Consider the following 27,050-nt stretch of genomic DNA (forward strand, 5'->3'; position numbering starts at 1 on the left):
GTATTACTAAAATGTCTCTACTACCCAAAGCAGTCTACGTATTTAATGTAATCCTTATCAGAATATAGCACTTTTCACAAACTAGAACAAAGAATCCTAAAATATTTATGGAACCACAAAGACCCTACACAGACAAAGCAATCTTCAAAAGGAAAAATAAAACTGGAGGCATCATAATGCTGTCCTTCAAGCTATATTATAAAGACGTAGTAATCAAAACAGTATGGAACTGGCACAAAAACTGACACATAAATCGATGTTAACAGAACAGAAAACCCAGAAACAAACCCATAATTTTATGGTCAATTGATCTTTGACAAAACAGGAAAGAATATCCACTGGAAAAAAGAAGTTTCTTCAACAAATGGTGTTGGGAAAACTGGACAGCCACATCCAAAATAATGAAAATGGACTGCTTTCTTACACCATACACAAAAATAAATTCAAAATGAATTAAAGACCTAAGGTGAGACCTGAAACCATAAAGATCTAGAAGAGAACACAGGCAGTAATTTCTTTAACATCGGACTCTGACATAGCAACTTCTTTCTAGGTAAGTCTCCTGAGGCAAGGGAAACAAAAACAAAAATAAACTATTGGGACTACATCAAAATAAAAAGCTTCTGCACAGCAAAGGAAACAACAAAACTAAAAGGTAACCTATTAAATAAGAGAAGTATTTTCAAATGAAATATCTGATAAAGGGTTAATATGCAAAATAAGTAAAGAACTTATAAAACTCAACACCCCCCTACAAATAATCCAATTAAAAGTGGGCAGAAGACAGGAAGAAGAGGCATTTCTCCAAAAAGACAACCTGATGGCCAACAAACACATGAAAAGATGTTGTTCATAATCACTTATCATCAGGAAAATGCGTATCAAAATTACAATGAGAGGGCGCCTGGTGGCTCAGTGGTTAAAGCCTCTGCCTTCAGCTCAGGTCATGATCCCAGTGTCCTGGGATCAAGCCCAGCATGGGGCTATCTGCTCAGCGGAGAGCCTGCTTCCTCCTCTCTCTCTCTGCCTCCCTCTCTGCCTACTTGTGATCTCTGCCAAATAAATAAATAAAATCTTTAAAAAAAAAAAAAACTACAATGAGGTACCACCTCACTCTTGTCATCATGGCTAAAATCAACAATACAAGTAACGGGTTGTGAAGAAAAGGAACCCTCATGCACTGTTGGTAGGAATGCTAACTGGTACAGTCACTGGAGAAAACAGTATGGAGGTTCCCAAAAAGTTAAAAATAGAACGACCTTATGATCCAGCAATCCCACTTCTGGGTATTTACCCAAGAACACAAGAACATGGATTCAAAGAGATACATGCACCCCTGTGTTTATAGCAGCATTACTTACAATAGCTAAATTCTGGAAGCAACCCAAGTGTCCATCAACTGATAGATGGATAAAGAAGTGGTATATATATATATATATATATATATATATAAATGGTATATATGTGTGTGTGTGTGTGTGTGTGTGTGTGCATACACACATAGATATCTATCTATCTTTATGCACACACACACACACACATAACATTATATTATTCAGCCATGATAAAGAATGAAATCTTGCCATTTGCAACGACATGGCTGGTGCTAGAGAGCATAACGCCAAGTGAAATAAGCCAAGTCAGAGAAAGGCAAATACCATGTGATTTCACTTATATGCAGAATTTAAGAAACAATACAAATGAGCTAAGGGAAAAAAATAAGAGAGAGAGGGAGACAAATAAAAAAACAGACTCTTAATTATAGAGAACAAACTGATGGTTACCAGAGGAGAGGTCACCTCCCAGACTGGGAGGATGGGATGAACAGATAATGGGGAGTACGGACAGATAACGGAGCGTACTGGTTGTGTTGAGCACAAGTAATAGGAAAATATTTGTGGTTTTCAAAATATTAAGACTCCCATATGTTTATGTATCTTTAAAAAAAAAAGATCTGCAGGTATGTACGTCAAGTCATTTACATTTTTAGTTATTGGTGGGTTGACGGGTTTTGACGGGGGTGGGGAGGGCATTGAACTAACTGGAAACTTTCACTTTTAAATGCCTACATAACTTAAAGTTTATTATAAATATTTACTACTTTCAAATGAGAGGAAACAATATAGATAAACAAACAATACAAATGGCTGGTTTTAGGATAAAGTTAAATCTAAAAGCAGAGGGAAAAAATTAAGCAGGTACCATTCTGTGTGAGAGAGAATTCTTAAGAACAGCAGCTATGAAGGCCTGAACAACGGGAGAACCACATTCGTCATGATTTATATGTCGCTTTTAAGTAACAACACTATGAGCAATCTCCATGATAAACATGGTCAAGAAATCATTATATTATACTTCAGGATTTTTTCTCAGACATATCATTTTTAGTATTCAAAATGGGGTTTCAAGGACATAAATAAGCAAATAGGCATAATAAACTTTGCCTGATAAATATAATGAATATTTAGAACTCCTATAACTCTTGAAGGAAAGGGCCTGGTATAATATTCTCCTTTTTTAAACAGAAGGTTATTTTACTGCACACATTTTAGAGGAAAATGAGAAAGGCTGGTCATGGTAGATAACTTTCTTTTTACATTAGAAAGTAATCTAGCACTTTTTCAAATATGATATTGATAGCTTTTATTTTAAAAAATTTATAAATTGTGACAGCCTGATACATTTTATTGTTTCCAGCTATTTAAAGGCATTTCTATTTTTAAAGACTTATAATGTTCATAAACTATTTTAATTTATTAAGTACATACTATGTTATAGTTTTCCCTCTCACCAGACTTCCTTTGAACAATATCCAGATATTTCAATAATCACCTTTACATCTGTGAAACAAAAATTGAGTAACAAATACTATCTTACAAACAAACTGACTCTAGATTCTCTGCAGACAAGAAGCTGAACTTAATGATATTTTGATATGACTATTTCAACATCAAAGTAACAAGAATGTTAAAAGAATCAAAAATTCTGGCTCCAGTATCCTGGGTCTTGGTAATAGCAGGCCATGAAGAGATAAAAGGAAGCAAAGTTTAGATAGTGATCCATATACTATACAAAGAGGGAGCTGAGAGAAACTTCACCATCTGGGGGACATGAGGAGTAAGATCACCTTGGAGTATATGTGGAACTTGTAAAGAAATCACCGAGGCCAAAGATGGTTTGAAAGGATGTCCATATATATCATGCAGCATTTCAGCATAGTTAAAATGCTCACTAATTTTTTCAATAAACATATAGCCAAAAACCTATAAAATGCAAAGTAACGCTAGGGATAGTGCTCTGGCCATACTCTAAGTAGAATTAATCTACTTTCCTGCCAATATAACCTAGTATTTGTGCAACCATACCCAAATTTTGTATGTCACAAAATTTGCCTTTAAAAATCTATTTTTGGGTACACCTGGGTGGCTCAGTGGGCTAAAGCCTCTGCCTTCAGCTCGGGTCATGATCTCAGGGTCCTGGGATCGAGCCCCACGTCGTCGGGCCGTCTGATCAGCAGGGAGTCTGCTTCCCTTCCTCTCTGCCTCCCTCTCTGCCCGCTTGTGATCTCTGTCTGTCAAATAAATAAATAAAATCTTTAAAAAAAAAAATCTATTTTTTAACAATGCGAGTTATACCAGAACTTACAAGTCAAAACGAAGGTTCTCCCTTTCTTCAAAAAAGTAGTCCAGGATAAATTTTCGTACAAAATCAGGATTTAAAGTATTATCAATCACTTCAGTCCTTCCAAACTGTAGAGAAAGAGAGAGAGAGGTTAAAATCAAGCCTTGCATGGTTACTGATTACAGCATAGCACCTAGTATTAATATAGTTCCTTGAAAACATAAACAATAAATATCCTAATGATTAGAAAAGTAAAGCCATGCAGGAAAGTTTTTTGAGACAAAAATTATTCATTCTTACTCACCCAGGGAAATTTGAAAATGAGCACTGAGTTCGTTCAAATTATTAGAACAGCAGCTTCTGAAAATTCATCTAACAAGCTGTAACACTTTCTCCCCTCTTATCCCCACTTCAAAGCCAAATCCATGCTAGTCAAAGGAAGTTATTTCTCCCTTCAATTTTAGTGCATCACAAATATTTTTCTTAACCTAGTGTAGAACTAGGCTAAGCAACATATATTGTTAACAACTGGAGGGGTCCCAATATTCATAATCAGGAAGTCCTCTGCATGAAACAGTTTATTAGCTGTGTTTTGGGGAGAAATTTCCTATATTCTATTACATACTTCAATAATTTGGGTTTTCTTTTGTTTTGCTTTGCTTTGCTTTAATTCTTATGGTCTAGACAGGGTAAAATGAGATCTTTAATATTTACTGGTTTTAAGCTAGTAAGGTGCACTTTTGCTTTAAAAAAGTAAATTTCTCCCCCTTAGGGGAAGTAGAAAACAAAAACAAAAACTTTCTAGTTGTTCAATGTGAAAGAAGGTCACCAGGCTCTGCTTCCAAAGTCAGACCAGAAATATAAATTTAACAACTCTCTCTCTTTTTTTATTCAGCTTATATTCTTCTCCTTCTACTCCCATGGAATTCTAATAAGGGAATTTTAACCTTTAGTTCTGAACAGATTTATGCATGCCATCTTATCAGAGAACAAACTTTTATTAAAGTTCAAAGAAATACTATTTTTAATAGGAATAAGAGAACTGTGCTAATCCACTAAAAAGTGAAGGTCATGCTTACATAAATTTTGATAATAAAACTATGGTAGAAAATACTCATGACAAAGGAATTACCATGGCTATTGCTAACTAATTATACACACACACACACACACACACACAAAAAAAACAGTTTATAGAGGCTTATGTATCTGACAATGTTTATATCATGAACCAGTATCATACAGACAAACCACAACTGAGGTCATTCATTCAACATTTCCAAAATATTAAACAGTTTCTTTGAATAATAATAATTATTATAGCCATTTATTGAGTACTTACTTGGTTTCAAGTACTTCTCACACATTACTTTAAATCTTTAGCTTAACCATGAAAGGTAGGTGTTATTAGTCCCAATTTAAGGATGAGAAATCTTTAAAAATAAATCAATAAATAAAGATGAGAAAATTGAGGCAGAGAGGATTCACAACCTTTGGCTACAAAATCTTTCTAGGACTCTCCTTTATTTCAGAATAGAACATGTGAGGCCCTAAGAAGATCCAATAATGAGCCTATCCATGATTCCTAATTTTTAAAAAGTGAGAATGTACCAAAGAACCATGTGCTGGCCGTACCCATACACCCCAAAAGAGCAGTGCAGAGGTCAAGAAGTTTGTCTGGACCCGACACAGCCTGGGCCCCCCAGCCTTTCCACTGCCTGGAAGCTCCCCAGGCCACAGTTGGGAGCACTAAACCAGCAAACACACAACACTCTCAAACAGAAATTTCAGCCAGGATCCATATTCCCCAGCACCCAAATCCCTCTTGTAGATTTGAACCCAAACTCACACTCAGAGGAAAGAAGACAGAGTGAAATTTCCCAGTGTGGGCCTCACAGAGCTACAAGCCAACAATTTTCCAGGGTCCATGAGCCATGAACACACTCACAAGCCTGTTTGCTGGGGACAGCGGGCTTGTCAGCAATATGGGTAGCTGCATATACTCTGCTAACTTAAGTGCAGATTAATAGGCAGCCATTAAAATTTTAGCTCATCATTGTAAGGACCTATTTAGAAACTGTCCCTGCTCCCCTTCCCCCAGGGGATTTACAGGTAACAAAGCCCAGATACAAGGGTGGGTCAGGCCAGGTGGAGACATTGATCAGTGGGGGGGGATGCATACTGTCTCCCCGGTTACCAAGGAGTATGGGCCCCGCCCTTTGGGAGCCCTTTTGGGCACCAAACCCAATCAAAGTGTGATAGGCTGGTTCAAATGTCTACTAGGGTAAATTGTAACTCAACTGGTCGTCTAGCATCACTGTGGAGTTTCCTGTGTGTGTTACAATCTCATTGGGACCTGTGCGTGACCAGGCCGGACCGCATGGCCTTTGTCCTTAAAAGCTAGTCTGTGAAACAGAGAAGGGTCGCCCTCTCTTGTAAAAGGTGCTGCCCCAAACGTTTGGTTAGATTCTTGATGCTTGGCACGAAATATAGCTTTGCTTGACCTTCGCTTTGTATCAGCCTCACTCCTTTAATCACGGACCCATTATTGGGGCATAACAATCATCTCTACATTACAAACACTTGTTACAGTAGGCCTTCCCACACACAGCCCTGAAACTGCTTTCCATGATCTCGCCAGTAACCTCCACATCGCACAATCCGGCAGTCACTCCTCGGCAGCATGGGACGTGGCTGTCTCCGCTTTCCTTCCTGAAGCAGTCTTTTCTTGCTTTTGACACCACACTCCGGTTTCTCTTCCCCTCCTAGACTCTCAGGCATGCAATCTCTCATTGTCAGAACCCAGTTCCAGGCCCCCTTCATCTGCCTATCTTCACTCTTCTGTTATTTTATCTGTTCCTTTGGCTTTAAATCCCACCTACACAATGGTAATGTCCAAAAGCAAGCATCAGCCCACACTCACCTCTGAGTTCGCTCATGCACACAACTGCCTTCTCGCCTGCACATGTGGTTGTCTAACGCGTCCCGCAGAATTACTATCGAACTTTGAATACTGATTTTTATACCACAACCAGTACCCCAACCCTGTCCTTCCCAAATCTACCCCTTGGCAGTAAATGACACTATCATCTTCTCGGTTCTTTTTGCCATAAACGGGAGTCAAACTTCTGAACTCCTTCCTTTTAACCCACCAACTCCTCTTCATCACCACCTCGTAAACTGGCAATTCCAACCTCAAACACATCTCCCAACCATCTCCTTCTCTCGGGATCTCATGTCCACAGCTTACGTCAAGCTTTTCAGCTTTCTCATGGACCACCTCCGGCCCCCCATCTCACACCTATGTGTACTCTTGCTCTCCCTCCAATTCTTCCCCCATATAACTTTCAAAATAAATATTTTGAAAAAGTTTAAACACAGCCATGCAATTTCAGCTCCCCAATAGTCTCTAATGGCTTCGCATAATACTTCAAACAAAACCTCTTTTCTTTTGTCTGCAGGACTGACTCATTTCTACCTCTTGGTTTCATCATGGGCTAGTATCTCCTCTTTCTCTTCTCCCTGGCCAGCTGGTCTTCTTTTAGAGCCCTTTACTCACCAAATCCTTTTAATCCCATGGCCTTTGCACCTATGTGAGTAACTCCACTCTTCGATGGCTGACTTTTTCTCATCTTTTAAGCCTCTATTTAAATGTCAGTCTTCCGGCTCTAAATACGCATGCTAATGTTGGCTCCTTACCCCTAAAATTATTCTCCTTCATAGCACCTGTTTCTTTCCTTTATAAAACTTATATTTTGTAATTATACTTTTATTTATTTGTTTTATAGTCCCCTTACTAGACAGTATGTTCCATGAAGGCACAAGACATACACAACTTTGATTTACACTGGTACAAAAATGAACAAATGATTAGCTAAAGGAGATCTATATTGTTCAAAGAGAAAAGAATCAAAGATCCTGTTTAGTATAACACCAATTTTGATGAAAATATATGTTTATATAGAGAGATAAAAATAGAGGAAAGTATACCAGAATATAGAAATTATCTTCTAATTTTTTTTTCATTATGTATTTCTGGGCTTTCTTAATTTCTTGCAATGAGTATTTTCTACTTTCAAAATCAGAAACAGGAGCGCCTGGGTAGCTCAGCTGGTTGAGCGTCTCACTCTTGGTTTTGGTTGGGGTCATGATCGCAGGATCATGGGATGAGGCTCTCTGTGCCCACTGCAGAGTTTGCTCGAGATTCTCTCTCGCTCTCGATCTCCCTCCTGCCTGTGCACTGTCTCTCTCTTTCTCTCTTAAATAAATAAAATCTTTAAAAAAATTAAAAATATAAAACTTTTAATTGGTGTTATTGTTTTTTTAATTCTTTTTACTATGAAAAGTGAAAACTGGCAGTAATAAGAAAGCACAGATACATTATGACTAGTAGTTTAGCTCACGGGAAATGCGTTAGTTCTTTCCCAGAGGCTGGATTATATTAGCTATCAACCAAGTGATTAATCTTTTTGACTTGAAATGAAATTTGTCTCAGCTAATGCCTCATACTACCAAATCAGAAATTTCTAATTCCTTAGAAAATGTACAGTTGCATATTAATTCTACGTAGATCAGAGGGGACTAAAATTTGAAGGAAAGACTATTATTAATAACCTTTATCGATGGTATACAACCAGAAACAGCTACATTTAATAAAACTGCAACTTGTACCCTACAAAGTCTTCTGAGTATCAACTATCCTGGATTGTCAGAAGTACCTACAGAGCTGATTACCATAATCTCTGACACAATGAACATATTTAAATATGCAGACAGTCAAGTCCTTTTACATAATTACACAGCATTATGTTTCATCATCCCACAATAAGAAAAATGTGAGAAAAATGCTTTTACTCAACAAGTGTAAAAATTTTCAGTCATTTGAAAGAAGTATGTAAACTGTTAATTTTATTGGAACATAAAACACTACTTCTTATAAAACTTTAAGCAAAAAAAAAAGAAAGAAAGAAACAAAGAATTTGCAATCAAGTCTTTGAAAGTTTTCCTTTGTTTTATGCTTGAGCTAATGGGATAAATACCTACTTTTCCAATTTAGAAACAAATCCTGCAGAAAATGATAGAATGGAAATATTCCTGATTTCTAAATCAACTTAATTGTTAGACTGCTTCAGAGGAGCATTCCTAGAAGAACATGCATCTATTTATGGCATCAAGCAGATGAACTCTGTTTTGATAAAAATGTTCAGAAAGGTCTAATATATTGTGAAGGCCCAGAACAGCCACCCAGGTCATATTCATGTGTCAGCGGAAGTGGAAATGATGAAGAAAAATGTCATCTGCATGAGTGCATATTTGTAATTTGGTTATCATAAAAGAATTAAATCTTACTGGTGATGAGCATGGTCTCAGAAAGTAGACAGGAAGGCCAGATAAACTGAGTATTACAAAAAGAATATTAAGATAAATTCAATAAAAATGCTCAGTTTAGGACTATACATATCAATTTGCATAAAGGATGCAAACTGCAAGCACACAGCCACCCACATCAACACTACACTATTTGAACATACTTCCTCTTAAAAGTGAAACACTTGGATTACCAGAAAATCCATGGACCTCCTTGTCTGAGGGAGATACAGTTTGTCATGTAACTCATTATCTAAAGCTTTTCTTTCTTTCTTTCTTTTTTTTAATGTAGCAAAGATCTGAAATTTCCTTAATTATATAAAGACACTGGAAAATCTGAAGGCTTTATCTAGGTCCTCCACTGTTACAGATGATGGAGATGTCGTTCTAGATTTAGATGGGAATATAAATTCACACACAGAAAGAAAAAGCATTATATTTCACATAAGTGGTTTTTATTCACTTTTTAGGATCTTCTATTTTTAGGAATGAACATAAATTATTAACCAACAAAAAAAGAAAACCCTGACCACAACCCTATAATGGTCACACATAAAATGCAGAAAGGACTGGGATGCCTCAGTCGGTTAAGCATCTGCCTTCGGCTCTCGGTCATGATCCTAGAGTCCTGGGATCGAGTCTCACATCCAGCTCCTTGCTCAGTGGGAAGCCTGCTTCTCCCTCTGCCTGCCACTCGCCCTGCTTGTGCTCGCTCTCTTGCGCACTCTCTCTCTGACAAATTTTTTAAAATCTTTTAAAAATTTTAAAAAGAAAAAGAAAATACAGAGAAGACTAAACCCCACCAGTTTTTAAAATTATAATGCTTTAAAACCTTGATTAAACATTTTAATATAATATCATACTCTAAAAAACAACGTTTTAAGAAACTGTTAATCGTGTCATGGCTTGCTATTAATTCTGTGATTAATGACATGTTTTACCATCTGAAGAGAAAAAAAGAAAATGGACTCAATTTATCAGGGAGGTCCTTATTGGGGAATATGGGTTAATTTTCATCATGTATCAGTTAGGTTTTCATTTATGTAACACAAAATATTTTTTAAATGAATTGAGTAGATTATTATTTTCCTCTACCCTATTATTTTAAATTAGACTGTTTTACTTAGCTATTATTTAAATTCAATTGAAAATAAACTTAAAAATGGATTCACATCAACCCTGAAGTCTCTCTGAATAGTTAAAAGCAGTTCTATCCACAGATGCATAATAAATATTGTTGATGCACATTCACTAGAAAGTGGGCAATTATTAATTTCACATACTCAAAACTAACTTTTGACAATTATCTTTAAAATCCTCCAAAGGAATAATTCCTAGATTTCTTTTTAAGAATTATTACATTCTAGGGGCATCTGTGGGTGCCTCAGTAGCTCAGTCGTTAAGCATCTGCCTTCAGCTGAGGTCATATCCCAGGCTTCTGGGATAGAGCCCAGCATCAGGCTCCCTGCTCAGAGGAAAGCCTGCTTCTCCTTCTCCCACTCCCCCAACTCGTGTTCCCTGTCTTGCTGTGTCTCTCTCTGTCAAATAAATAAATAAAATCTTTAAAAAAAAAAAAAAAAGGAATTATGACATTCTTTAACTGTCTTTCATTAAGACTTCACAACACACTTTGTCCCCTTCCTAAAATTATTCTATAAATAGACCTTTAGGCATTGTTTGACACTGAGATTCTTTAATTTTCAATGTTTGTTTTTGTGAGTTTCATTCACCTTTTTTTTTTTTCCTTTAAACTTGGCAGGGAAACAAAAAAACTGCAAAGCTAAGTTTGGGAATTAGTTTCATTCAAAAATGATCAGAACAAACTTTTGCTTCTGCCAATGACAAATTAAGTTGTTTCAGACAAACTTTTCCCCTGAGAACAGCTAGAAAAATCTGACAAAATATAAAATAATCTTTTTTGGAGGCACCAGAGAGCTAACAAAATGTTATACGTGTGAAACCAAAAACCTGGAGAAAAGAGAAGCCAAAAGAGGGGCCCTGTGTTTGAAAAAGAAGCAAACCAAACTCACTTCAACGATCTCATCAAACTGGGGGTGGGGTGGGGGAACAACAGAGTTTTTAAAAATCATCAAAGGGTTTTTAATTGAGGGACTAAAAAAATACGGTAGAGTTGGGACCCTAAGAGGCTACTCCAGATGAATCAGAAGAACAATCCTCAAGAAGCATAAAGCTCAGCTCAGAGGGAGTCAAATCTTTAACTGACTAAAGATAAACTTTTCCTAGCCTAGTTATTTCCTAGCCTAGTTATTTCCCCAGAAGCAAAAGGAAACCCACTCTGGGGAAATATTAAATCATCCAATGCCTCAAGTATATTGCTAAATTTTCTTATACAATATTCAGCAATAAGTAACAGGCATGAGGCTTTCTGCCTCCAGCCCCAATGCAGTTAGTTACTTGCAAAAGACAAACATTCTAGTGGAGAACCAGAAAAGGTAGTGGATAAAAAACAAAACTTGATTGTTTGATACTATCGTAGAGGTGCAAAGGCACCCAAGAGCTGAAAGGCCCAAGGCTAGAGAGAAGGGAAGCTAATTAATATGAGCCAAACTTTTGCCTGGAACAAGCAGTGACAAAGAAAAAAAGGAAGCCCACGTAAAAATAGAGAGAGAAGCAAAGCCAGGAAATCGCGGAAACAATGAGCCGTACTTTCGAAGACTACGCAATCGAACAGAAGTAGTAGTTCAGTGAAGTTAGAAAAGTTATCTGAACCTGGATTTCATTAAAATTTCAGGAAAACTAAAGGTGCCAAGGTCTAATTACATACAAAGTTACCATTTAAAAAAGAGAGATTAGAGAGCAGAATAGTATCTCTACAGGACATGAAAGTATGCCAAAAGATACAATCAAATACCAAACTAAAACTGTATTATTTCAGACAGAGCCAAAACACATGCAGACATGAGAGAATGACATAAATCAGAATTAGCAATACAGAGAAAGGAGGTGATATAAATCAAAGAGGAAATAGAGGCAAAATAAATAAAATGGCATCTTAGCAATGGAATAAACTAGTAAGGACACAAGAATAATCACCATAGATAAAGCCTTAACAGAAATTGGAAAGAAATATTTTTGCATTTAAGAATCAAAAAGAAATTTTAAAAAAAAAAAAAAGGAGAGAAAGTAGCAAAATATTCAATACGGGCAAAACGGATCCATCATATAGTAAAAGAAGTCCACAAAGAAGAAAATCACAACAAAGACAGACAAGTATTAAAAACTACAATTCATTAGCTCACGACTTAAAGAAAGATAAAATTAGATTTTCTTCAGAGTTTTTGACAGAAATGTTTTATGACAAAACAAATGAACAACATTTAATATACCTAAGGAAATAAAATGTAATCAAGAGATTTTATAGTCTTCATATTCAAAGGGCACAAATTGTTGGTGACATTAAAAAAAAAAAGATGAATACTGTTACCCATGAGCTCTTCTAAAAAATCTAGTAGCAACTGAGCTTTAGATAATCAAAATTACTACAGAAATATTGACATATAGAGTGGTGGTGACCATTACCTATAGAACTAAGACTCAATTAGGTCTAAGAGAGAGAAAATAAGGCATTCAATGTCAATATGATCTGATAATGTTGACAGAATGCAATATTATTCCAACCAACAAGTAGGAAAAACCCCAAAGATCCAGGCACTAAGCATCAATGAGTGCTAAGACCAAAAAAGAGGGAAAACAAGACTTCATTTGCCTCCTACTGAACGTTCACACCATCACCAACAGATTTGCCAAAGGAACTGAACCCATGTCTTATCAACCTCCTGATACAATCTGTCAAATTGTAGAAATACAAAGAACAGAAAAAAACATGATGAGCCGCACCTTAAGCATATAGTCAGTCAATAAGATCCCGACTGTAGAACTGTAGACTGTAGAACATATGTCAAATGGTCCAGTTATGTAAGATAAGTTGTAAGAAAAACAAAGGAATAAAGGGAAAGCTATAGACTAAAAGAAACAGAAAATACATATAGCATTTTTTTGAAGTGTGCAAGACTAAACTATAATGTTAAAAAGTGCACACTTAGGTAATAAAACCATAAACCCACCCCTCACACAGACATATCATTACTCTTGGAAAAGAGAGTTCTCTGATTGGGAAGGTCCATGGAAACAAATTCCGGGATGCTGGCAAAGTTCTACTTCTTGACCTTGTTAATAATTATATGGGTGTCTGCCTTCTAAAAATTCACCAAGGTTTTCATTTTTGTATTTGTTTCCAATAAACAAATAAGTGAATGCCAAACGAGAGCATCTCCCTATAAAAACAATTGAGACATTTATTGACAACATAACAGCAAAATTGCAACAACATAAATTTTAAAGGGGATTCTTCATACAGAATTAAAATGCATATAACATACAAATGCACAATGAAATGAAAAGCAACTAATAGAGTAAATATATGGAAGAGAAAAAAGAATACTGGTAATATAAAATAATAGTAAACAGTTTTGTGTGTTTATATTATATACAAAATTAACATTCATTAACAATGACACCGAACATGTGAACATTGCTGCTATAAACACTGGACTGCATATGCCCCTTAGAGTCACTATGTTTGTATCCTTTGGAAAAATACCAATGCAATTGCTGGGTCATAGGGTCACCACTCTATTTTCAATTTCTCGAGGAACCTCCATACTCTTTTCCAGAGTGGCTGCACCAGTTTGCATTCCCACTAACAGTGGACAGAAAGGGTTCCCCTTTCTCTGTATCCTCTCCAACACCTGTTGTTTCCTGAGTTGTTAATTTTAGCCATTCTAACCAGTGTGAGGTGGTAGTTTCTATTCGTATTTTAACAGAGGCACTTTTAAAAGACACAGAAGCCAACTTGAAGGTGCTCCTATTTGTCAAATTTGTGAAAATCTGAGCCCCAAAATAAACAACAGTAACATAAAAATCCACTGAAAAAGAAGAAACTATGAGTCCACACTTATAAAATAAAGGAATAAATTAAAAGTCTAGTGAGAAAAGAGATATTTATATACCTTCAAAGCATCTCCTCACACACTCATAAACTACTTTCCCAACATAATTCCCAGAGTCTCTTCCCAAAATATTAACTACAAAAAAAAAAAAAAAAAGAGTGTAACTTTTTGTTGAAGATTAGCAGACATTACTTTAATCAAGTGATCAAAATCAATCTAAACAAAAGTGGAACAAATCAAAACCCTGTGCTACCAGATGGGATACAATAAGAGGAACACACAATATCACCTCTGTGATATTTCATCCAAAGCTGCACATGAGGGAAAATATCACACAAAATCAAAATGAGAGAAATTCTATAGTGTAGCTGACATTTCATTTTCAAAAAAAAAGTGTCAAGGTCATCAAAGTTAAGAAAAGACTGAGGAACTATTCAAGATCAAAAGAGACCACAGAGGAGATAAACCATAAGAGACTCTTAATCTCACAAACAAACTGAAGTTGCCAGGGAAAGGGGGGTAGGGAGAGGGTGGTTGGGTTATAGACATTGGGGAAGGTATGTGCTATGATGAGTGCTGTGAAGTGTGTAAACCTAGCAATTCTCAGACCTGTACCTCTGGGACTAATAATACATTATATGTTAATTTAAAAAAAAAAGAGAGAGAAACCACAAGAAATGGCAACTAAAGCAATACATAATTCTGAATGGAATCCATTTGCTTTAAAATATGTAATTGGGACAACTAGTGAAAACTGAATAGGGTCTTAGGATTTGATAGTAGGAACACATCAATGTTAATTCCCTAAGCCTCAGTATCATATTACGGCTACGTAGAATGTCCTTTGTGTAATAAAGTATTCAAGTGCTATGGGTCATCATGTTGGCAACTTTTTCTCAAATGGTTCAAAGGAAAAACATTCCTTCTATATATGCAACTTTTCTGTAAACATATTTTCAAAATTTAAAAAAATACTTTTTTTATCTCAAAGCTAACAAAAGTACAACATATCAAAACTTGTTGGATACAGTTAAAGCTCCTCTTAAAAAAATACTGTAGACTAAAATGCATATAGTAGAAAAGACAAATGACTAAAAAAATGTTGTTGTCATCTAACTCAAGAATTTAGAAACAGAACAAATTAAGCCCCCAAAGCATGGGGGGAAAGTAACAAATAATTATAATAATAACATTTTTAAAAACTAAATTAAGTAACCAACAAAGGCAAATATGCATTCTTTGAGACTAATAAATCTGATAAACCTTTACCAAGATGGAACACGGGGAAAAAAAGACAGAAAATGCAAATTATTAATATCAGAAAGTAAAAAGAGCATCATTAGGGATCACACAGAAATTAAACATATCATAAAAGTATATTCCAAGAAAATTTATGCGAATAAATGAGAATTTGGGCAAAGCTAATAAATTTTTGGAAGAATGTAGCACACAAAATTGACAGAGAAGAAATTGAAATCTTGAGTAAACATACATGTAAGAAAGGAAATGAATGTGAAATTAAAATATCCCACGAAGAAACGTCCAGGCTAAGAATGCTTTAGCAGCAAAATTTTCTTAACATTTTAATTAAGATATGACATTAAACTTTCATATACTCTCTCAGAAAACAGAAAAAGTGGAAATACTTTCAAGCATATTTATTGAGGCCTGCCTAACCTAAACAACAAAATCTGAAGTCTATGACAAGAAAGGAAATTTGTAGATCAATATCACTTATAACATAAATACAAAATTCTAATAAATATTGGCAAAGCATACCAACCAATATATTTAAAAGATACTACATTATGAATCAGTTGGTTTTATTCCAGAAATAAATAAAACATGTAATTCACCACATTCACAATATAAGGAAAAATAATATAATCATCTCAATATGTATACGTGAAAACTTTACCATTAAGACCAGGAACAAAACAAGGATGCTTCCTATTACCACCTTTATTCTACACTGTACAAGAAGTACTTGTCAGCACAATAAATATCATGATTAGATGGGAAAAAATAAAACTGTAATGCGCAGATCAGCATAGTTTATGCAGAAAATTTTTTAAATGCCATAAACCATTATTAGTAAGTTGAGCAATGTCACTTCAGAGCTATTATCCAAAAACTAAATTATATTTTATATATCGCAATAAAAAATAAAAATGAAAAATGATGAGTTAACATTAAGATCAAAAATATTAAATCACTAAAGTTAAATCCAACTAAAAATATGCAAGAGCTCTACATAAAAACTGTAACATCTTAAAAGAAACCACAGAAAACTTAAATAATTAGAGGGTACCCATATTCATATATTGTAAGGCATACTATTTTATATATTTCAATTCTCTGATATTGATATACAGTTTCAACACCATCTCAGATGTCATAGTGTGTCTCTGTGTGTGTGCATGTGAATATATATGTATGTGCATAAAGTAGCAAATAAATTCCAAAATTTCTCTGGAAAAGTAAAAACCTAAGAATATTCTAGAACAGGGTTCAGAAAATTACAGCTTCTGAGCCAAATATGGCCTGCTGCTTATTTCATTAATTAAGATTCACTGGAGCATAGCCATCATCAAGCGTTCATGTATTGTCCGTGGCTGCTTTCATGCTATAATGTCTAGAGAGACCAGAGGGCCTCTTAGCTTAAAATATTTATGCAGCCCTTGGGGCACCTGGGTGGCTCAGAGGGTTAAGCCTCTGCCTTCGGCTCAGGTCATGAACTCAGGGTCCTGGGATGGAGCCCCACATCAGGCTCTCTGCTCGGCGGGGAGCCTGCTTCCCTTCCACTCTCTCTGCCTGCCTCTCTGCCTACTTGTAATCTCTCTCTCTGTCCAATAAATAAATAAAATCTTTAAAAATATATATATTTATGCAGCCCTTATTTATATCTTGTCCTTTACAAGGAAAGAAAAATGCTAACCTTTGGCCTTGAAAATCTTGAAGGAAAAAAAAAAAAACTGCCAAGCACAAACAACCAGATTTAGTTATTAAAACAAAGTATACCACAGTAGAAACCTATAACACTCTCACATAGATAGTTATTTCATCTATGATGATGGTGATATGACTATGCAGTGGAGAAATGAAATCTCTTTAATAAATCATCCTGGGTCAATTAGATACCATATGGCATCAAAGTAAATTTCACCTCAAGTCATCAAAAATTAATCTCAGAGGAAGTGTAAATCTAAAACAAGTGTAAAATTTAAAACAATAAAACTTCTAGGATATAACCCTGGGGAAGGGAACATCTTCATGACCTTTAAATAAGAAAGTTTTCTCCAACAAAACAAAAGCATAGTTCATAAAGGAATTGACTGCTATGTCGACCTAAATTAAAACTAAGAACTTCTGTTCACCAAAATATACAGTTCAGAGGGTTAAAAACCATGCTACAAAAGGACACAAGGTATTTGCAAGACATATAAGCAACAAAACTTCCCATCCTTAAGATACAAGTAACTCCTAAAAATCAATAGCAGGAGAAACAGCCAAACATGCACATCGTAAAAGATAGGCAAATGGTCGTTAGGCCTGCCAAAGGATGTTCAGCCACACTATCAGGAAGTTAAAATCTAAACCAGATACCTTTGCACACTAACCAGAATGGAAAACATTTAAGAGACTTATAATAGAAAACATCAGCAAGAATGCTCTGCAATAAGAATGGCAGATGGAAAATTCTGGAAAATGATTTGGCAGTATGGACTGAAAATGAAAATATGCACACTAATGGAGGCATCACAAACCCTCATTTCAAACTGTATTACCAAGCTACATTAATTAAAACAGTATACTACTGGCATAAAAACAGATACAGAAATCAATAGATCAGAATAAAGAGCCTGGGAATAAACCTGTGCATTATCAATTAATTTACAACAAAAGAGCCAAGAATAAACAATGGGGAAAGGACTGCCTCTCCAGTAAACCGTGGGAAAACTGGACTGCCAAATGCAAAAGAAGGAAACCGTTAAACCATATGCAAAAACTAATTCAAATTGGATTAAAGACTTGAATGTAAGACCTGAAACCATAAAATTTCTAAAAAAAAAAGAAAATATAGGGCCATAAGCAACTGAACATAGGTCTTGATGATAATTTTTTCAATCCAACATCAAAACTAAAAGCAACAAAATCAATAATGCATCAAACTTAAAAGCCTCTGCACAGCAAAGGAAACCATTAAGAAAAAGAAGAGGCAACTTAGTGAATGGGAGAAAGTATTTTCAAATCATATATCTGATAAGGGTTAGTATCCAACATATATAAAGAACTCATTTAACTCAAGAGTTTAAAAAGAATCCAATTAAACAAAAGGGAGAGGATTTAATGAGGATTTGATAAACATTTTTCCAAAAGAGACACACAGATGGCCAACAGGTGCATGAAAGGTGCCCAACACCACGAATCATCAGAGAGATGCAAATAGAAGCTACCCTGGGATATCACCTGTTAGGATGGCTTTTAAAAGAAAGACAAGAAATTACTAGTGCTGGGAGGATGTGGAAAAAGAGGAACCCTTGCACACTGTTGGTAGGAATGTAAACTGGTGCAGCCACTGTGGAAAACAGTGTGGAGGATCCTCAAGAAATTAAAAATAGAGCCCATCATATGATGTAGCAATTCCATTTCTGGGTATTGACCCAAGGAAGACAAAAATGCTAATTCAAAAAGATAGATACCCCCCATGTTCACTGCAACATTATTTACAATAGCTAAGATATGGAAACAACCTAGGTGTCCATCAGTGAATGAATGCATGAATAAGAGATTATATATATATATATATATATATATACACATACATATATATATATTCTAATAATCTATAAATAATATTCTAGACCTAATATCCTAATGTTCTATATAAATAGGTATATATCTATAGCTATGTATCTATATATATTCTAATATATATGTATTCAAATATTATTCAGCCACAAAAAGAGAAGGAAATCCTGCCATTTGTCACAACATGAGTGGACCATGAGGGCATTGTGCTAAGTAAAATAAGTCAGACAAAGACAAATACTGTAACATCTCACTTCTATGCAGAATTTTTTTTTTAAGATTTTATTTATTTATTTGACAGACAGAGATCACAAATAGGTAGAGAAGCCGGCAGAGAAGCAGGCGGAGAGAGCGGAGGAAGCAGGCTCCCTGATCCCAGGACCCTGGGATCATGACCTAAGCCGAAGACAGAGGCTTTAACCCACTGAGCCACCCAGACCCCTTCTATGTAGAATATTAAAAAATAAATAAGAAATAAATTTAAAAGACTCACAGGTCCAGAGAAGACATTGGTGGTTGCCACCAGAGGCAAACGTGGGGAGTGAAAAATGTGGATGAAGAGATCAAAAGGTACAAACTTCCAGTTATAAAATAAATCTATCAAGGGTATAATGCACAGCATGGTGACTATAGTTAGTAACAATAGAAGATATATTTGAAAATTGCTAAAAGAATTAAGCTTAAAAGGCCTTATCACCAAGGGAAAAAACTTTTTATGTAGCGATAGGTGTTAATGAGATTTATCATGATAATCATTTTACAGTATATGTGAATATAGAATCATTATGTTGTATCTGAAACAAATATAATGTTATGTGTCAATTATATCTCAATTTTTTAAAAATGAAAATATGTATAACTTATGGTTTAGAAATCTTACTCCTATGTATATAAATTTCAATCCTATATATAAAAACAATAAGAATAATAAATATATAATGATAAGTACAAGAATGTTCTAACCAGTTAATCATAATATTCAACAACTGGGAACAACCCAAATGTCTATCCAGACTAGCATGGGTTATATTCATAAATAAAAAGCCATACAGAAAAAATATGAACTATTACCACACACATGGACAGACTTCCACAGCATAACTGGGAGTTATGAAACTTGATACAAATAAACATATGCTATATCATTCCATTTACATAAGGCTTAGGAATAGAAAAAATGATCCCATAGTGCTAGAAATCAAGATAGTGGTTTGATTTGGGAGGAGAGAGGGGTGCAATCAGAATTGCTGGATTATAGTACGTTCTATTTCTGATGCAGGTGGTGGTTACCTGGTTGATGTGTTCACATCCATAAATTATTGTGCTGTATTATTTTCCCCTTTATTCGGCTATGTTTTATTTCAATAAAAGGGTATATTAAAAACAGAAGAGAAATTCAGCCATTATAAAAAGGAAATTAACTCTGCCATTTGCAAGACAACATAGATGAAATTTGAGGGCATTATGCTAAGTAATAAGTAAATAAGTCAGTCAGAAAAAGATAAATACTATGTGATCTCATTTTTATGTGGAATCTAAAAAAAACAAACTCATAGAAACAGAAGAGACTAGTGGTTGTCAAGGGTGGTGGAAATGGGCAAAAGTGGTCACTGGATACAAACTTCAAGTCCAAAGATGAATAAGTTCTGAAGATGTGATGTACAACATAGTGACTATTGTTAACAATACTATACTATATATCTGAAATCTGCTAAAAGAGTAGATTTTTAAAGTTCTCACCATAACACATACACACACACACACACAATCATATGGAGATGATAGGTGTGTTAACTCGCCTATTTTGGTAATCATTCTGCAATATATACATATATCAAATTACATTGTATGCTCTAAACTTACATAATGTTATATATATATATATATATATATATATATATATATATATATATATATCTAATATATCTATAAAGCTGGAAAAAATAAAAAATAAATAAGAACAAGAAAAATTAACTCAAGGGACCAAAATTACTCTGGCTTTGTTTTTCTTTTCTTTTTTTTTTTTTTTAAGATTTTATTTATTTATTTGACAAGACAAAGATTACAAGTAGGCAGAGAGGCAGGCAGAGAGAGAGGGAGAAGCAGGCTCCCTGCTGAGCAGAGAGCCCAACGCGGGGCTCGATCCCAGGACCCTGGGATCATGACCTGAGCCGAAGGCAGAGGCTTTAACCCACTGAGCCACCCCGGCACCCCTGGATTTGTTTTTCAAGTAATAATCAGCAAAATTCTATTGAAAGCATGATTCTTGTTCAATTGGTCACAGAATATTCAGAGTTAAAAGACTTTTAACTGAGCCATATAAAGAAAGGACAACTTAAATTAAGCCATAGCTTCTAATCATCTGTACCCAGGAATATTTGCAAAATTACTTCATGTCCTTTCCTAAACAAAAAAATTTCAAGGCTCACAGGTCTCTTTCGAAAACCGGTATGGCTGACCTTGGGAATTCAAATATATACAGTATTATCCTGAGGGGCACACAAAATATTTTTGCTAAGATAGTAATGCCTTAAGACTGACTACATATACCACAGAAGATACTGAAAGAAGATTCTTCCCACCACATACTGCACAAGTGTTCTTCTAATAGAACTTCAGTGTCTTCTGTTACAACCCCTCAATGAACCACATTGGAGAAGTAATGATACACATTGTGAGACCCCTTCAAATGTCTGAGAAGAATATAATGTCTGCAGACTGAATGTTTAGCAGTATTCTGTCATTAAGGTCTTTTTTAAAAAATAGAAAAAAAAACAGACAAAACAGAAATGTTCCACTGCTCGACAGCTTGAGTTCAATAGTGAAGGCGCTATCAGCAGCCATACAGGATCTGCTCAGGGCCTCAGCAATGGGGTCTGCCTAAGGATTGGGGGGAGCTTCCCATCCTGTATCAATAACTTTTCCTGGTTCACTCTAGTATTTTCTTTTTTTTTTTTTTTTATTAACATACAATGTATTATTTGCCCCGGGGTACAGGTCTGTGAATCATCAGTCTTAACACAATTCACAGCACTCACCAGAGCACATACCCACCCCAAAGTCCATCTAGTATTTCTACAGGACAAAAAGGAGAGAATGGTTTCATTCTCTCATTAGTATCCCCTAAGCTTCAAGAAACATTTATGTTTTCAAGTGATGCTGTAATTCCAATTCCAAAATCTGTAGTTCAAGTTATGATAGGGTGTAGCAGAACAAGCACTGGGCTCTCACAACTGGTTAGTATACCACTCCTATGTTCTCATTTGAAAAATGTGACCTTCATACTAAACGATCTAAGGGGGTTCTCAGTTTTGAAACCATGAGAGTCAAGTGTGTGCCTCTATTTGAGGGTATCCTCAAGTTTAACCTTTCAGCAAATATTAACTCTAAGAACAAAGCCCCAGCCTAAGTGCTGTAGTGTAGGAGGCTGACCTTTAAGGAGCACTGAGTTGAAAAGTGAAGCTTAGACATACTTGTAAGAGAGTAAGTTCACAAAAAAGACCGTGATGTTTGTTGAATGGTTATCATACAACCATATCATACAACCATTGAAGGTGACAAGGACCATGAGAAAGATAAAGAAATTATGGGATTTTTAATGGTGCAAGATGGAAATTCTAGGTATTAAGTTCAGAAAAGTCTGTTGGGTCAGGTATGATTTAAGCTGGACTATGAACAATATTCTCAACTTTTCTGAATATGTTTGTGTGTTTATGTATTATACATATATGATTCAATGTGGAGATGAATAAACGTTAAAGTAGCTCCATGTCAGAGGAATGGTTCAGAAGCAGAGACAACAGACTATAGTAATCAACATGTGGCAGCAGATTACTGTCAAACTAGGATCGCTGTGGATTATATAAACTTCAGTTCGCTTTCTTTCAGCCCATACTAACTTAGAGAATCTAAAACCAACTCTATAATTTTAAATGCTTAAGAGGAATTCACAAAGGAGATTACCTATGAATAACTAAAATTTAACTCAGATAAGTTAATTGCAACATTTTCAGAACCCCTCAAAGTTAAGTGTACATCCTCAGGGATAATACTTTGCCATTTCCACTTGCCACTAAGAGGTTTTCATATTTTCATCATTCATGACACTTAAGTATCATTTCTAACTCCAAACTATTATGCACTGAAATAATTTTAGTTTAAAAATATCTATTACTTCAAGAGCTTTTGATAATTTGCAATCATCAGAATTTATAGAAGACATGCAGGTAATTCTAACAGTGTCATATATGATTTTTAAATTGCAGACTTCAACTACAGATCAATTTTAAATATTTTTTCTCTCTTTAGTTAGAGCATTTGTTTCAACATGGTTTGAACTCTTTTTCTTTTTTTTATTACTTTTAACTATCTAAAGGTAATTCATCCCAGAACATAGAATCATATAGCTAATTACTACATACTTCTCCAGAATACAACTAAATTCAAAAACAAAGACAACCACTATACTACTGATACAGGGTTGGTACCTAAGTCAGTACACAGGACACACTGGAATTGCCAATAAAATTCTCCAACTATATTGTATGCTCCTCGAAGCAGAATACTATTTTAAAATCTTATCCACCACTGCAGCTACAAAACAGGCACTCAAACATATGTCAAATGGATAAATGGGTGGATATATTTAAAGTTATCAATGAAGTAGCAATAATACTGTTCTACTTGTCTGATTTCAAATATCCTAAGAGTAGTTACCAGAGTGGTTTTTGCTGTTATCTTGTAAAATAATATTCAATACTTAGAAGATACTTGGAAGAGCTGAAAAAAATGACTAGACAACTTTTGAATTCTCTCGTCTCATAAAAAAGAAGACTTGTAAGGAAACTAGAACTGAGTCCAATTTCACTCCTGATAAACTAGTCCACCCCGGTTTAAATGCTTCCAGAAACAGGACATCCACTAGAGTGCCAGCATACAGTTCTAGGAAACCCACTCCACCATGGGATACTCTTAAGTATTACAAAGGTCTTCCTCACAGGAGCACCTGGGTGGCTCAGCTGAGCGTCTGCCTTCAGCTCAGGTCACGAGCTAGAAGTCCCAATAGCAAGCCCCAGGATGGGCTCCCTAGTCGGCAAGGAGTCTGCTTCTCCCTCTCCCTCTGCCCCTCCCACTGCTTGTATACTCGCGCTCTCTCTCTCTCTCTCTCTCAAATAAATAAATAAGAACTTAAAAAAAGAAAAAAAAAAGTCTTCCTCACAGTGGCTTAAACAACATCTCTGTCACTCCATCCTCTGAGCTAAATTTTTTGTTTCCTTTTTTGTTTCAATATCAAGTACCTTTACTACCGTTTCTAACTGAAAATACTTTCAAGAGTTTGAGGACATTTATTATGACTTTTATTCATACAGCATAGCTTCTATCCCTTTCTTCAAGATGGCAGCCCTCCTAAAATATGGAGTTGGCATTCTGACAGTCTCAGATGGAGAACAGAAAAGTAACACTCCAGATTTGCTCCCACCAGAGCAAAATACAATAGTATTTGATTGAATCACATAAAATTGCCAACACTCAACCATTGACCTACAAAAATGACAATTTCATGTAGTTCAACATAATAGCATTATCTTCTTTGATGTAAGCATGGCACATCCATCAATGTGTCCTCGGATTGCATTAGCTTTTTAGCAGCTGTGTAACACAACTGCTTCATATTAGGTTTAAGGCCAAGTAAATCCCATAGGTCATTTTCCCATCAACTGCTGGGCTTATGCAATGAATCTTACAGAATTTTATAATGTGGGAATTTACTTACCTGCCATTTACTAGTTTTGTTATCCTTATAGAAATGCTTTGATCTCTTAGGGTCCCAATGTATCCTGAATCATATAATGTTTCCTACATGCCAGACACAGTTATCAGTCATTCACATTTGATCTTCCTCACCACTATATGAGCTAGAATCATCAGTTCCCACATTACAGATGAGGAAACAGACACTGAGTGGTCAAGTGCATACCCTAAACCACTACATCACCTGACTCTCAAAATAAGGAAACTGTCTTTCTCAAATGGTTTTGTGGTGATTTAATAATATACATATAAAGTATTTAATTTTTTCACACCTTTCCTTTATCTAGCAAGTTCAAATAGCTGCCAAATACAATGGATTTCAGCTCCTAAATGTTTCTTTCTTGCATCTGGCACTTCCTTTCTATTCTTCCAGACTATTCTCCAGTTACTAACACTTTTAATTCTTCTGAAATGCTGTTTATTGAAATTACCTCTTAACTGGTTTCTCTTCCTCTCCATCCATCTGTTCCTATCCACACTATGTAACTCTGGGTCCTATTTCTCATCACTCTCTAAATTTCTACTTTGTTTTTATACTCCCTTTGAGTATTAGTTCCTCTTACTAACTCTTCTTACTCCTTCAAGGAGAAAAAATAAACAAGTAGAATTTTGTTTTCTGTCTTATTTTCTTATTATGCTATTTTCCCTGAAGAATAGGCCTTCTTTCCTATTTGTCTCTCATTCAGAGGCAAGCTGAAATAAATAAGAATAAAGCCCAAAAATCAATTTATAGAACTTCCTCCCATTAACAAAACCAGAAGGTGAATGCTGGGACCAGATCAGGATTCTGCAAAGCAAGGTGGTCTAAAACAAAGGCTCTGGACCCAATGGCCAGGGCTGAAATCCTCACTCTGTGATTTATATTTGGATAACTTTCATCCTGTCACTTAAGCTTTCTGTGCTTTAGTTTCCTTGTGTGTAAAATAAGGATTATGATAGCATCACTTCTTAAGGTTATTGTACAAACAATAAATGAGCGAATATATCTAAAGGGCTGAGAACAGTAGTTAGTAGGAAAGATCTTGTATAGGCAATAAGAAAGCTTCATCACTAGAGATCTGCATTGGCCCAGATGCCTGGTCCAGTACCTTGTGAATATTTATCTCAGTTCCTTTACTGGTCCCTCAAGTAATGTTATTTTTTTTTCTTTTTCTTTTTCTTTTTTTTTTTAAGATTTTATTTATTTATTTGACAGAGAGAGAGAGAGATCACAAGTACTCAGAGAGGCAGGCAGAAAGAGGGAGTAAGCAGGCTCCCCGCAAAGCAGAGAGGCCGATGCTGGGCTCGATCCCAGGACCCTAAGATCATGACCTGAGCCAAAGGCAGAGGCTTAACCCACTGAGCCACCCAGGTGCCCCACAATGTTATTTTCTGAACACTCCTGGTAAGTGCCCGACCCCAGCTAGCTTGACTCTTAATGGGCAGTCAGCAGATCCATTGGATTGCCTCAGGCCTTTAAACAAAGGAACTCTAGAGCAAATGACAAGAGACAGCAAATCTTTTTGGAACATAATCAAAGGAATAATTAGATAGAAGAACAAGAAAGAGGAGCATGGATTCAGGAGAATGTCCTAACAGAGAAGACAAAAGAGAACATAGTTCTGCTGAAGGAAGTGGCTCATTTGAGCTTCTTTTTTTTAACAAAAAAGAATTCATGCCACTGGGTAACTGACAAATAAAGAAGGTGTGGGAAGGAAAGTTAGGATGGCTACAAAAATCGCAGTTTGATATTTCGGCTGATGATGTTATTAGCTCTATGTAGAGCAAAGGCAGCAGCCATAGGGTATAGGTGATGAATTTACATTCATGTATGTAGAGTTTGAGATGAGGCTCAAATAACTACATGGAAAGGTCTATAAGCAATTAAATATGAGAAACTGGTGCTCAGTATCCCACTGACCCATTATCTGTGGGAACAATTTTTGAATTGGTTTATTCTGCCAGTTTTGAGAATAAATGACCATGACCTACAGTCTTATTTTCTATCTCACAGCTGAGACACACTAGTAAAATGGCTGGGCAACAAGGCAATCTATGGCAACAAATAACAGAAATCTCCCTCAGGAATCTCACCAGAAACTGCAACCCTATTAAAACAATGCACTGACTTCCTAGGATAGGAAGCAGATAGAAATGAGTGAACTACAAGCAGAGAGAAATGCCTTTTATTTTAATAGACTCCCTCCCCTCTAGTGATCATCCTTCCACAGGAACATGGAGATGCTCTCAATACAAATTAACCAAAATAATAATTCTGCCTCTCAGCTTTTATTTCATTAACAAAGTATGTTGTGATGAGCACTGGGTGATGTACACAACTAATGATTCACTGAATGCTACATCAAAAACTAATGATGTACTATATACTGGCTAAATGAACATAATAAAAAACAAATAAATAAATAACAAAGTATGCCTGTATTAGGAAATGGAGTTTTTACTTTATTTTCAAATAATAAATTACTAACT

General features: G+C 35.5%; 1 protein-coding gene across 1 annotated transcript in view; it reads right to left on the reverse strand.

Annotated features, from left to right (window-relative positions):
• The window catches only part of CPNE8 (copine 8), a 216,630-nt gene that overhangs the window by 161,719 nt on the left and 27,861 nt on the right, over window positions 1–27,050 (reverse strand). The window contains exon 4 of the mRNA XM_059404497.1: window positions 3,646–3,749. Within this exon, the coding sequence (XP_059260480.1) occupies window positions 3,646–3,749 (104 nt within the window). The remainder of the gene's footprint in view (window positions 1–3,645; window positions 3,750–27,050) is intronic.

This window comes from Mustela nigripes, chromosome 6 (assembly GCF_022355385.1).
Source record: "Mustela nigripes isolate SB6536 chromosome 6, MUSNIG.SB6536, whole genome shotgun sequence".
NCBI lineage: Eukaryota > Metazoa > Chordata > Mammalia > Carnivora > Mustelidae > Mustela > Mustela nigripes.